The sequence below is a fragment of the Rattus rattus genome, chromosome 14 (assembly GCF_011064425.1).
Source record: "Rattus rattus isolate New Zealand chromosome 14, Rrattus_CSIRO_v1, whole genome shotgun sequence".
Classification (NCBI taxonomy): Eukaryota; Metazoa; Chordata; class Mammalia; order Rodentia; family Muridae; genus Rattus; species Rattus rattus.
Window position 1 is genome coordinate 47,198,236 of NC_046167.1, and position 13,076 is coordinate 47,211,311.

Consider the following 13,076-nt stretch of genomic DNA (forward strand, 5'->3'; position numbering starts at 1 on the left):
AAGAAACAAACATATTCCGTGACAAAACCAAATTTAAACAATGTCTTTCCACCTATCCAGCCCTATAAAGGATGATAGGTAGAAAACTTGAACAAAAGGAAGGAATTAAACACAAGAAAGAAATTGATCTTAGAACAAACACAAAGTAAGAGAGCCACGCAACCATAATTTCATATCTAACAACAAAAATAACAGGAAGCCACAATCATTGCTTCTTAAAGTCTCACAACATCAGTGAACAAAATTCCCCCAATAAAATGACATAGACTAACAGATGGGAAACATAAACAGGACTGGGAAACATAGTAACAATCATTTATTCTCTTATCTGCCTAAGTAGCAAAGAAAAGCTTTATGTTTGGTGGCAAAGATTCATATCAACTAAAGTGCTGAGAATAAATGATTGTTACTATGCTGTGGACGCCTGATGGTCATATAATAACCTAAAATATACAAACTTTTAGTGGTTCAAGTAGTTTTGTAAAGAGTTAACAGATGAACACTGGTGCCTGAGGGAGAGAATGAAGTGTTAGGAAGTGGCTACATTCCTCTGACTGTGACATGAACATCAAACATCCGGAAGTAGATGGGACTATAGTAATTTGTGACCTCATGAAAATTAGTCACTGCATACAAATTAGGGAAAAGGTGTACCTACAACTACTGTAATGTTGATGAGGCAGTTAACATATCCTGAGGGGTCACTAGGCCCTACCTAGAATTGAACAGCTTCTTTCCACCTGCAGACAATCTCTGCATAGCTTTGGGGAGATCTGATGGACTATATAGGTGGTGGGAAGTTAACCAAAGACAAGATTCTAGTGAAGCAGCTTTTCTCAGTCCGTACCCACGTTGTGGGATTTTTCAGAGATGCAGATTCAACCACATCCCTGTAAGTATTCCCTTACTTAGGCCCTTAAAGTTTAATTAATGCATAATGTTATAGCAATAGACACATTCTCTGCTGTCATGTAGTATTTACAATATTCCAATGTTGGCTATAAGCGAACTGTGCAGGGTATTTAGAATAGTACTTCTCAAAACGGTTAACCTTCCTTGTTTCAAAGCTATATGTTAACTGTACAACATGTGTTTTCTTCATGGGAGTGAGGAGAAAAGGTGGGTACATTACTGATCTCTAATGTGTAGAAACTAGAGATACGTCCACATAGCTTCCAATCCACAGGAAAGCTCCGGAGCAAGGGATGGCCTGTCTCAAAAATGCTGTGCTGCTGACTGAGAACTGTTCCTCAGATGAAAACCCTGGAGTCTGTGAGTCTAATTTGTCACAACTCCTAAATCATGCAGTTAACACTTTCAAGTTGCAAGGCACCATGATCTGCCTGACTTGAGTCAACTAGATTAAGCATCCAATGCTCAGCTAAGACAGACAACACTAGCAGAAGTGTATCTTATAGAGCTTTGAGAATTTGGTTTCACTCTAATAAATTTGCAAATAAAAATATGAGCTACAGGAGCTTCTTGTCTTTACATTCTTAATAATATTTTAATAATATTTTAAGAAAAAGAATTAATGGGAATTATGGGATTTATTTTAGGAAATGTAAAAGAAAAGTAGCTTATTTAGACCTTATATTTTTATCCATTAATTAATTGTAGGTGTGTGTGTGTGTGTGTTCAACAAATGTCAAATAAACTCAGGGAAGAGTACCATACACTATACATTCTGAAAATATTATTTTACTTAATTAATATTACATTTAATCTACTGTTTAGTTAAGTTGTACATTACACATTCTGTGATATATTTAATTATTTGTCTACTAGAATGTAGGTATTTATTTCCTGTGCATAAATATTCTTACAATTCTCAATTTAATTTTGGACATTTCAATTTATATTTATAAAAGTCTCTGTAAAATTTAGTTTTCCTGAAGGCTTGCAATTTATTTCTTCTTTTTATTTTCATGGACTGTGTATAGTGTGCACATTTATGGGTGTTTCTTTTTGTATATGTACGGTATGGAGAATGAAAGTTTTGTTTTATAGAAAATTGCTCTCCTTAGTTCATAGGGGTGAGGTTTCTTAATGAAATGCAAAGACGCAAAGACAGATGACCATTCTGACTACTCCTGCTAGCAGGCTTGTGCTGTGGATTCCAGGTCCTCACTTGTAGATGTACAATTATAGGGAAACTGAAATATCACAGAGTCCAGAAATTCTAATTCCAACCTTTACGCTTTCTTGATGAGTATTTGAACCAGCAAGACATTCCCCCAGTCCAAGATACACATTTCAATATAAAGAAACAGTTCATAGTAGTATCATTGAAGTATAAATTTCCTTTTTATAGTGGCAGTTGATGCTTCCTCCCTCTTGAAATGACAAATGATTGATATGTTTTAGGTTTATATCTGTCAAAGCACATTGTTAGTGAAGCTAGGACATACCATTGTCACAAATTGGGTGTGGTCACAGCAGAGGTCCTAGAACCCCTCTTTCATGCTATATAATGAAAATTGTTGACTACATTTCCATAGTAGAAGATGATTTTTCCCCTCACCCCCACTCAGATATAGGATGCTGTGTAATAGAGGGCACAGCTGCTAGGCCAGGTTTCACTAGACAACATGACTCTTGTGACTTCACATGAATAGTTTGTCTCTGTGATTTCATTCCTTATAGCAGGGGCACTTCTGCTGCTGCTTCTGTCAAACTTGCTCATGTGGGAGAATGTGGCCAGTGTACCGAGATGTATCATGGAAAATGGAGGTTGCCAGAAGGTCCTCAACTACTTTTTTAACATGACAAGCACCATATCTGAGAGCTTCAACACCCTCTCTTCAGAAACATTAAATGACTTTGTAAGTACCTCACTAAGATCTGACTTCTCCACAAAAAGTTTCCTATGTCAATACAGTAACTGGGTGTACTACAGGTTAAATGGCAAGACATCATGAACCAAAATCTAAATAATATACATTCACAGGCTCAGGAAAGCATCAACCAGTAGACTGTGAGGAGAGAAGTTGGTTTTATAAACTCACTAATTTTTTTAAAAAAATGAAAGTATTTTAAAAATACTTTTGAATGCAATTTTTAGAGATTTTCTCTAATATGTTTTTTATTAATTAGTTATTTTATTTATTTACATGTGAAATGTTGTCCTTCTTCCCGGTCTCTCCTCCACAAACTCACCATCCCATCTTCTCTCCCCTTTTCCTCTAAGAGGTGCTCCCTCACCCATCCACCCACTCTTGCCTCACCCCTGCAGCATCCCCCTACTCTGGGGCAAAAGGCTCCACAAAACCAAGGGCCTCCCCTCACACTGATGCCAGATAAAGCAATATGTAGCTACATATTAAATATGTAGCTACAGCCATGGACCTAACCATATAACCTCTTTAATTGGTGGTTTATTCTATGAGAGGTCTGGGGGAGGGCAGTCCTGCTAGTTGATAGATACTGTTGTTCTTCCCATGAGGTTACAATCCCCTTCAGCTCTTTCATTCCTTCCCCTAACTCTACCATCGTCTTCCCCAAGGCTCAGTTTGATGGTTGGCTGTGAGTATTTGCACCTGTCTCAGTCAGATGCTGGCAGAGCCTCTCAGAGGGCAAACATACTAGGCTCCTGTCTGCGAGCACTTCTTGGCATCAGCAATAGTGTCAGTGTTTGGTGTCTGCAGATGAAATGAATCCCAAGTAGTGATGGTCTCTGAATGGACTTTCCTTTAGTCTCTCCTTCATTTTTTTGTCCCTGCATTTCCTTTAGACAGGAACAATTCTGGGTTAAAAATTTTGAGATGGGTGGGTGGCCATATTCCTCAACTACTGGCCATGCTTATCTACTGGAGTTGGTCTCTTCAAGTTCTATCTAACCTTCTGTTGGATATTTCAGCTAATGTCATCCCCACTAGGTACTGGGAATCTCTTGTTTCCCTGGCATGTGAGAATTTCTAGTGGTAGCCCCCAAACACACCCCGTTCTCCACCCCCACTGCTACTTATTTCTATTCATTCTCCTGAACCTCTGAACTTCTCTCCTGTCTCTTCCCATACCTGATCCTGTGCCCCCTTCCCCCTCCCTTAACTTTCTACTCTTGATAGAATGTCCTAAAAGAAATGAATGAAAAGACCTCTAAGGTCCTGTTCTTGGGTGCTGGGGTTGGTATCCACAGCATTCTTCACTTAGATCACTGCAGATAGCCAATAAAGGAGAATCAAGTTGGATGAATCCCTTATATTGAAAAGAATTAGTATGGCTGAAACAATTTCAAAACCCCCAAATCTAGAGGCCACTGTTCAAAGAATTTGAGGAGATGAGTTTACCATTATAAGAACTGAGTTATAAATATAAACAGGCTTTCTCTCCCTGATAAATCTACTTTGAAGGCTGGATCTTATCCACTTTATCTCAATCCAGGAGGCAGATGAGAGCTGCAATATCGAAGAGAATCAGCACAAGGCACCATGAGAGCAGTAAATATGTATTAATATTGTCTTCTGTAGTTGCTGTTTTGTTTTTTTATTCTCCATTCCTGGTTGGCAACCTTTAATCTTAAGATCCCTAACAACTCATGAAAGACTAACAATTCAGCTGATTATTAAATTTAAATAATGAATGTGGTAAATAATATATAGGAACATAAAATATTTAGATATGAATATGTAAATATTTAATTATGTTTTACAATTTAAATTTTTCATTGTGGAGTATTTCCTAAGAAATACTTTGATACTATTGCAATCAACATGATTACATTATTAAATCATCATGAATTTGATATATTCAAGGTATATAGAGCCAATGCTAATAGAAAGTAAAAATATAATTTTATAACATGTAATTAAAGTAAGTATATCAATTTGCTCCAACAGAAATCATAAGTTTAAAGGCATATATGTACTAGATATTTGACTCTAATCCTATAAAAAGATAATCATTAAGATAGTATTTTGTAAATTTGATGTTTTAGTGCTTCCTTTGTAAATAGTAACTTTTAATAGAGAAATAAGAACAGTAAAGTTCTAAAGAGATGAAAAGTTAAGTGGTCAGACAAGAAAATTTACACCTCCAATGACAAGAAGTAAGTAGATAAAGGGTTTCTTTTTAATTTATTAATTTAGAGATTTAATATACTCTTGACATCTTAACTCATGGACAGGAGAATTTTGACAATTTCCCTATCAATACAAGAAAAGTTAAAAGCAATTAATCACCTCAAGTAGATGGAGAACCAGTATTCTTCAGTGAGAAGCCCCTCGATATGTTACACAATCAGAAGTCATTATCTACAAGCACATAGACATATGAGCAACACTAAATTGACTTAGGCTATATTTACATATAGGTATTTATATTTGTTTGTGTGCCTCAGGAGTGCTCAAGTTCTCCATCCCTTATCACATACATCAATTTCATTTATTCAAGGTATATCTGGTTAAATTCTTCAAGAAAATAAATTAATGAGAATTGTGGGATTTCTTTTATGAAATGTGAAAAAATAATAGCTTATTGAGACCTTGAATATCTGTCCATTAATTAATTGTAGGTGTGTGTGTGTGTGTGTGTGTGTGTGTGTTCATCATATGTCAAATAAACTTAAGGAAGAACACCTTGTCTTTGAAAAATGAAATCATAAAGTTAAGAGAGAGTATGAATCTACGAGGACTTTCAGAGAGCAGAGTGTAGGGTGATCATTAGATAAATACAGTACTCATAGGTGAAATTCTACCAAAAAAAAAAAAAACTAAGAAAATAAACATTTTAAGCACCTATAGAAAATGCATTAATAATTAACTGCTCACAATTTCAGTTACTCAATTATAAAACACCAATTGATTTTGTCTTTATTTCCAGTATACAGAGTATGACCCACACCAGACATTCCAGAACAGGCCTGCCATGACCTGTCACACTTCATCCCGCTCTATTCCTAACAACAAAAGGAAAGCTGAAAGAATGGAGGTAAGTCTTGATGACAGATACTATCTAGACACAGTAAACAAACCATCAGGAATGTGCAGAAAGAAAAGCAACACAAGAAAGTCATACCATATAACTAATAAAGTACATAAAAGAGAAACTTTAAGGCATAGCCACGAATTGGTCATGAATCATTCTCTATTTTAATAACAGTTTTACCATTAGGATTGAACATTTTATTATGGAAGAGACTTTTAATTGATTTGAATGTTCACGGTTAAATTTATTCTCACATGCAGGCATTTTTTAAAAGAACTAGAGTTTCAATTTTTACTATTACTAAAGCATTTCCTTGGGAAGCTTTATATGCTACTAACGATGGCATCAACTCTTCTTGACTTGCAAGATGTTTCTTGTACTTCTGCTCTTCTGCCTTCTTCTCTACTCTTACCTGACACCATTCTCTAGGGTCTTTACATGCAGGTCCAGTAAAATACAATTCATATTTTATGGGGTATAGATATGGATTAAGCAGGCAGTTCTAATGTGTATATATATATATATATACATATATATATATAATACTATATATATTTAAGAGTGAGTAGGGATCTAGGAGGAATATATATGTATATATATGTATATGTATAGGCTTCTCATCTGATAACCAGCTCATAAACAATATCTGCATGATTTAAAGTAATTATCATAATATATGTACACATGACACCCATATCACCTATTCTTCCCAATGATTTACTAGACCAGCATTCTGTATATCTGCTAGGCACATAACAATTTTAAAACATAAGAAAAGGTGAAGAAAGAGAAAGTGCGTACTTGGAGCTTCTCCATGGCTAGACACTTCTCAAACTACTGATTCAGTATTGCTTCAATCAATCATCAAAACGTCACAAGCCATGAAGACTGAACTAGTTATCACATGTATTTCAACCTCCACTTGTACCCTTATATTAATATGATGCTCGATCATTTTTGCTTAGCCTGCAGTACTTCTGAACGTGATAATCAGAATGTTGGCTGCCTGGAAAAATCTTCCATACCATGTAGAAAACAACATGGCTAATCTTGATGGAACTCCTTATGCTATCATATCAAAAGTTAAATTGATTGATAGACAAATCAAAAAGCTCACGAAAAATCTGCAGGACATTAAGACTATACTCAGCCAGGTAAGGCATCTCTTTTAAACCTTAAAGTTTTGTTCCTTATGAAAACTATAACCTATAATGAAAACTAAACTTGGGACTAATTTTCTGCCTGCCACAGTAAAATTTCACCAAGTAATCTCATAAACAGTCTAGGGACTGAAAGGTTTGTGGCAGCTCACAAATAGTTTCTTCAGTACACCAAAACACAGGGCTCTCCTGATATATTAATGATTCCTAGAAATAACATGGACAATGAATTTCCTGGGCAGAGTCAAAGCATCCCAACTATTTCAGCACAATCATCCTTAAATTGAAAGAACTTGAACCTGCCAGGTACAAGCCTCATCAGTTCTGTAACTTTGTGTCTGTAATTTATGGAAAAAATAGTTGAAAGGGAAGAAAGAAAAATTGTCTATTAAAGAGACTAATGAACAACAAATGGCACATCAGGGATGACACTGAGAACATGGAGGTTTCCTCATAAGAGAAATGATTATAGATTCTTCATTGTTCCTTGGTCAAAATCTTGTCCATAGTCAAGTAGCATTTCTGTCTACTCCTAAAATGATATATTTCATCTTGGATCAACTACATTACAAAAATATATGCATGGTTCTTCTGTCTAGTTTTTAGATAACTAACAGATTGGTAGTACCCTGGTCCACACATATGAAAAACATGTTCTTTCTTAAGGTATACATTCATAACATTTTTCAAAATATCATTTAAAATTCTCAATTAATGAAGCTCAATAAATATTAATAATGTAAATAATAACTGGCTGACTTTCATTTGGTGAATAGGTTCATCCTGAACTTAAGGAGAAGGAGAACTACCCTGCCTGGTCAGGAGAGCCATATGTACAGAAATCAAAAAGAAGAACTCAACTATTTGGTTTGCATAGTTTATTCTTCTGCTTGGACAGTGATGCAGAGAAGGTTTCTGATTATGTCAATATCCTGAGAAACAAAATTGTGCCTAATGAATAAAAAGCTCTCATCCTTCTTATCTATTTTTGGGGCAGTCCATACGGATCCAATCCTTAAAGATTCTTTACGTTTTATTGTACTTAAATGTGTGAATAAATGTAAAGGATAACTTCTCTTTTAATTGTTATGTTTAATTAAATACAATTACGTACATACTCCTTCCCTCTACCCACTTCTAGCCAACCTTTGTACCATATCTCACTCTACTCTCTATAAAGTGAATAGTATCTATTTTTCCATCTTTATTTAAATTGGGTATTTCTTATTTACATTTCAAACGTTATTCCCTTTCCCAGTTTTTGGGCAAACATCCCCATAACTCCTACCCCTCCCTTTCTATATGGGTGTTCCCCTCCCCATTCTCCACCCATTATCACCTTCCCCCTAAGAATCCCGTTCACTGGGGGTGCAGCCTTGGCAGGATCAAGGGCTTCCCCTTCCACTGGTGCTCTTACTAGGCTATTCATTGTTACCTATGCAGTTGGAGCACAGGGTCAGCCCATTTATAGACTTTGTGTAGTGGCTTAGTCACTGGAAGTTATGGTTGGTTGGCATTGTTGTTCATATGGGTTCTCAAGACCCTTCAGATCTTTCAGTCCTTTCTCTGATTCCTTCAACAGAGGTCCAGTTCTCAGTTCAGTGGTTTGCTGCTGGCATTTGCCTATTCATTTCCCATATTCTAGCTGTGTCTCTCAGGAGATATCTACGTCCAGTTCCTGTCAGCCTGCACTTCTTTGCTTCATCCATCTTATGTAGTTTGGTGGATGAATATGTATGGGTCACATGTGAGGCATGCTCTGAATGGGCATTCCATCAGCCTCTGTTCTAACCTTGCCTCCCTATTGCCTCCTAAGGGTATTCTTGTTCCCCTTTTAAAGGAGTGAAGCATCCACATTTTGGTCATCCTTCTTGAGTTTCATGTGTTCTGTGCATCTAGTGCAATTCAAGCATTTGGGCTAATATCCACTTATCAAAGAGTGCATATTATGTGTGTTTTCCTGTGATTGGGTTATCTCACTCAGGATGATATTTTCCAGTTCCCTCCATTTGCCTATGAATTTCATAAAGTCATTGTTTTTGATAGCTGAGTAATATTCCATTGTGTAGATGTACCACATTTTCTGCATCCATTCCTCTATTGAAGGGCATCTGGGTTCTTTTCAGCTTCTGGCTATTATAAATGAGGCTATGAACATAGTGGAGCATGTGTCTTTGTTATATGTTGGGGCATTTTTGGGTATATGCCCAAGAGAGGTATAGCTGAGTCCTCAGGTAGTTCAATGTCCAATTTTCTGAGGAACATCCAGACTGATTTCCAGAATGGTTGTACCAGTCTGCAATCCCATCAACAATGGAGGAGTGTTCCTCTTTCTCCACATCCTCACCAGCATCTGCTATTGCCAGAGTTTTTGATATTAGCCATTCTGACTGGTGTGAGGTGGAATCTCAGGGATGTTTTGATTTGCATTTCCCTTATGACTAAAGATGTTGAACATTTCTTTAGGTGCTTCTCAGCCATTCGATATTCCTCACCTGAGAATGGCGATGAATATGAAGTGTCCTTCCTTATCTTTTTGGATGACTTTCGGTTGAAAACCATTTTTATTTTACATTACAATGGCTACTCCAGCTTGCTTCTTCAGACCATTTGCTTGGAAAGTAGTTTTCCAGTCTTTTACTCTGAGGTTGTGTCTGTCTTTGTGTCTGAGGTGTGTTTCCTGTAGGCAGCAAAATATTGGGTCCTCATTATATATCCAGTTTGTTAATATGTGTCTTTTTATTGTGGAATTGAGTCCATTGATATTGAGGGATATTAAGGAATAGTGATTGTTGCTTCCTTTTATCTTCGTGTTTGGAGGTGAAATTATGTTTGTGTGCTTGTCTTCTCTTTGTTTTATTGAAAAACAATTAGTTTCTTGCTTTTTCTAGGGTGCAGCTTGCCTCCTTGTGTTGGGCTTTACCATTTATTATCCTTTGTAGGGCTGGATTTGTAGAAGGATATTGTGTAAATTTGGTTTTGTCATGGAATATCTTTGTTTCTCCATCTATGTTCATTGAGAGTTTTGCTGGATACAGTAACCTAGGCTGGCATTTGTGTTCTCTTAGGGTCTGTATGACATCTGTCCAGGATCTTCTGGACTTTCATAGTCTCTGGTGAGATGTCTGGTGTGATTCTGATAGGTCTGTCTTTATATGTTACTTGACCTTTTCCCCTTACTGCTTTTAATATTCTTTCTTTGTTTTGTGCATTTGCTGTTTTGACCATTTTCTGATGGGAGGAGTTTCTTTTCTGGTCCAATCTATTTGAGTTCTGTAGGCTTCTTGTATGTTTATGGGCATCTCTTTAGGTCAGGGAAGTTTTCTTCTTTAATTTTGTTGAAGATATTTACTGGTCCTTTGAGCTGGGAGTCTTCACTCTCTTCTATACCTATTATCCTTAGGTTTGATCTTCTCATTGTGTCCTGGATTTCCTATATCTTTTGGGTCAGTAGCTTTTTCCATTTCACATTATCTTTAACAGTTGTGCCAATGATTTCTATGGAATCTTCTGCTCCTGAGATTCTCTCTTCTACCTCTTGTATTTTGTTGGTGATTCTTGTATCTATGGCTCCTTGTCTCTTCCTTTGGTTTTCTATATCCAGGGTTGTCTCCCTTTGTTCTTTCTTTATTGTTTCTATTTCCATTTTCAATTCCTTCACCTGTTTGATTGTGTTTTCCTGTAAGTCTTTTAGGGATTTTTGTGTTTTCCTCTCTATGGGCTTCTACTTGTTTACTAGTGTTTTCCTGCATTTCTCTAAGGGAGTTCTTTCTATAATTCTTAAAATCCTCCATCATCATGATCAAATGTGATTTTAAATCTAGATCTTGCTTTTCTGGTGTGCTTGGATATTCAGTGTTTGCTTTGGTGGGAGAATTGGGCTCTGATCATGTAGTTTTGGTTTCTGTTGCTTAAGTTCCTGTGCTTGTCTCTCACCATCCAGTTGTCTCTGGTGTTACCTTGTTCTGCTCTTTCTGACAGTGGCTTGACCGTCCTATAGGCCTGTGTGTCAAGAGTGCTGTAGACCTGTTTTCCTGTTTTCTTTCAGCCAGTTATGGGAACAGAGTGTTCTGCTTTCAGGTGTGTAGTCATTCCTTTCCACTGGCTTTCAGCTGTCCCTGTGGATGGGAACCAGAAAGGTCTGCCTCTACTTTTCCTTGGTCCCTGTGCACAGGAGTCCCAGATGGCGCTAGCCATTTTCCTCTAGAGTCAGAAATGTGGGCAGAGCATAGTCTCCTCTGGTTTCCCATGTGTGTCTGCCCATCTGAAGGTCTAGCTCTCTCCCACAGGATTTGGGTGTAGGGAGCTGTTTGAGCAGGTCCCTTCAGATCCGGGCGCAGCCTGGACCACAGGGCTCCTACAGCTTGACTGGCGCTATCTTCCTGTGCCCAGAGGCCCTATACGGTTTCCTCTTGGGCCAGGGATGTGGGCAAAGGTGGGCAGATGTGGCAGTCTCTCCTGCCCTGCATTCTCAGGATTGCCCACATGTCTGGGTGATGAGCTCTCTCTCCCACAGGGTTTTGGAGCAGGGAGCTGTGGGCTGGGATCAGCAAGGTTTGGGCACCAGCTAGAAACTGGCAGTCTCTGGTCCCAGAGGAATTTTGCCTTTGTGTGTCCTGAGTCCACCAGGCAGGTCACTTGAAGCAGAAAAGTTGGTCTTACCTCTGATCTCGGGCCTGAAGTTGCTCCTTGGGGCTAGGTTTCAGCTCTTCAAATAGTTTCTTTTTATTTAATTATAATTTTACAATCATATGATTTATTATTGCTACATATATGTATGAATAAATAAATATATAAATATAGCCTGTCATTATTGTTGCTTTCATTACGTTATTAGGGTTGACCACATAATATTGGATAACTATTTTTCCCATGTCTCTCTTCACACCATCTATACATTCATATTCCATCTCTAGTACTCCAAATTTGCAAATTCATCTGGAATAACAAAAAACCCAGGAGAGCAAAATCAATAAAAGAACTTCTGGGGGAATCATCATCCATAGCCTCAAGCAACAGTGATAAAAACTGCATTGTATTGGTACAGAGACAGGCAGGTAGATTAATGGAATAGAATTGAAGACCTAGAAAAAACTCCACACACATATGATCTTTTTGACAAAGGAGCTAAAACCATCCAATGAGAAAAAGATAGCATTTTCAACAAATGGTGCTGGTTCAACTGGCTATCAACATGTAAATGAATGCAAATCAATCCATTCTTATCACCTTGTACAAAGCTCAAGTCCAAGTTGTTCAAGGACTACACATAAAACCAGAAACACTGAAACTAATAGAAAAGAATATGCGGAGGGGCCTCAAACACATGAGCACAGGAAATTCCTGAACAGGACACCAGTGGCTTACACTCTGAGATCAACAATAGACAAATGGGATCTCCTAAAATTGCGAAGCTTCTATAAGGCAAAAGGTACTGTCAATGGGACAAAATGGCAACCAACAGATTTGGAAAAGGTCTTTAAAATCCCACATCTGATAGAGGGCTAATATCCAATATATACAAAGAACTCAAGAAGTTAGACTCCAGAGAACCAAATAAGCCTATTATAAAAAAATGTGGTACAGAGCTAAAGAAGAAATTTTCAACTGAGGAATATCAAACCGCCAAGAAGCACCTAAAGAAAAATTCAACATGCTTAGTAATCAAGAAAATGCAAATCATGATCATTTCATTAGATGCTGAGAAAGCATGTAACAAAATCCAACACCCATTCATGATAAAAATCCTGGAAAGAATAGGAATTCAAGGCCCATACCTAAACATAGTAAAAGCCATATACAGCAAACCAGTCACTAACATTAAACTAAATGGAGAGAAACATGAAGCAATCCCACTAAAATCAGGGATTAGACAAGGCTACCCACTCTCTCCCTACTTATTCAATATAGTTCTTGAAGTTCTAGCCAGAGCAATCTGACAATAAAAGGAGATCAAGGGGATATAGATTGAAAAAGAAGAAGTCAAAATAT

The 13,076-nt window shown here is 37.3% G+C and overlaps 1 protein-coding gene across 1 annotated transcript; it reads left to right on the forward strand.

The window, feature by feature from the left end:
* The first annotated feature begins 870 nt into the window (after positions 1-870).
* Positions 871-8,156, forward strand: LOC116883878 (prolactin-5A1-like). Its single transcript, XM_032885144.1, is given in 7 exon segments — positions 871-892; positions 2,647-2,825; positions 5,821-5,928; positions 6,891-6,906; positions 6,909-6,951; positions 6,953-7,079; positions 7,862-8,156. Coding segments are annotated over 7 exon segments (681 nt in total). The 3' UTR covers positions 8,048-8,156.
* Positions 8,157-13,076: the final 4,920 nt, after the last annotated feature.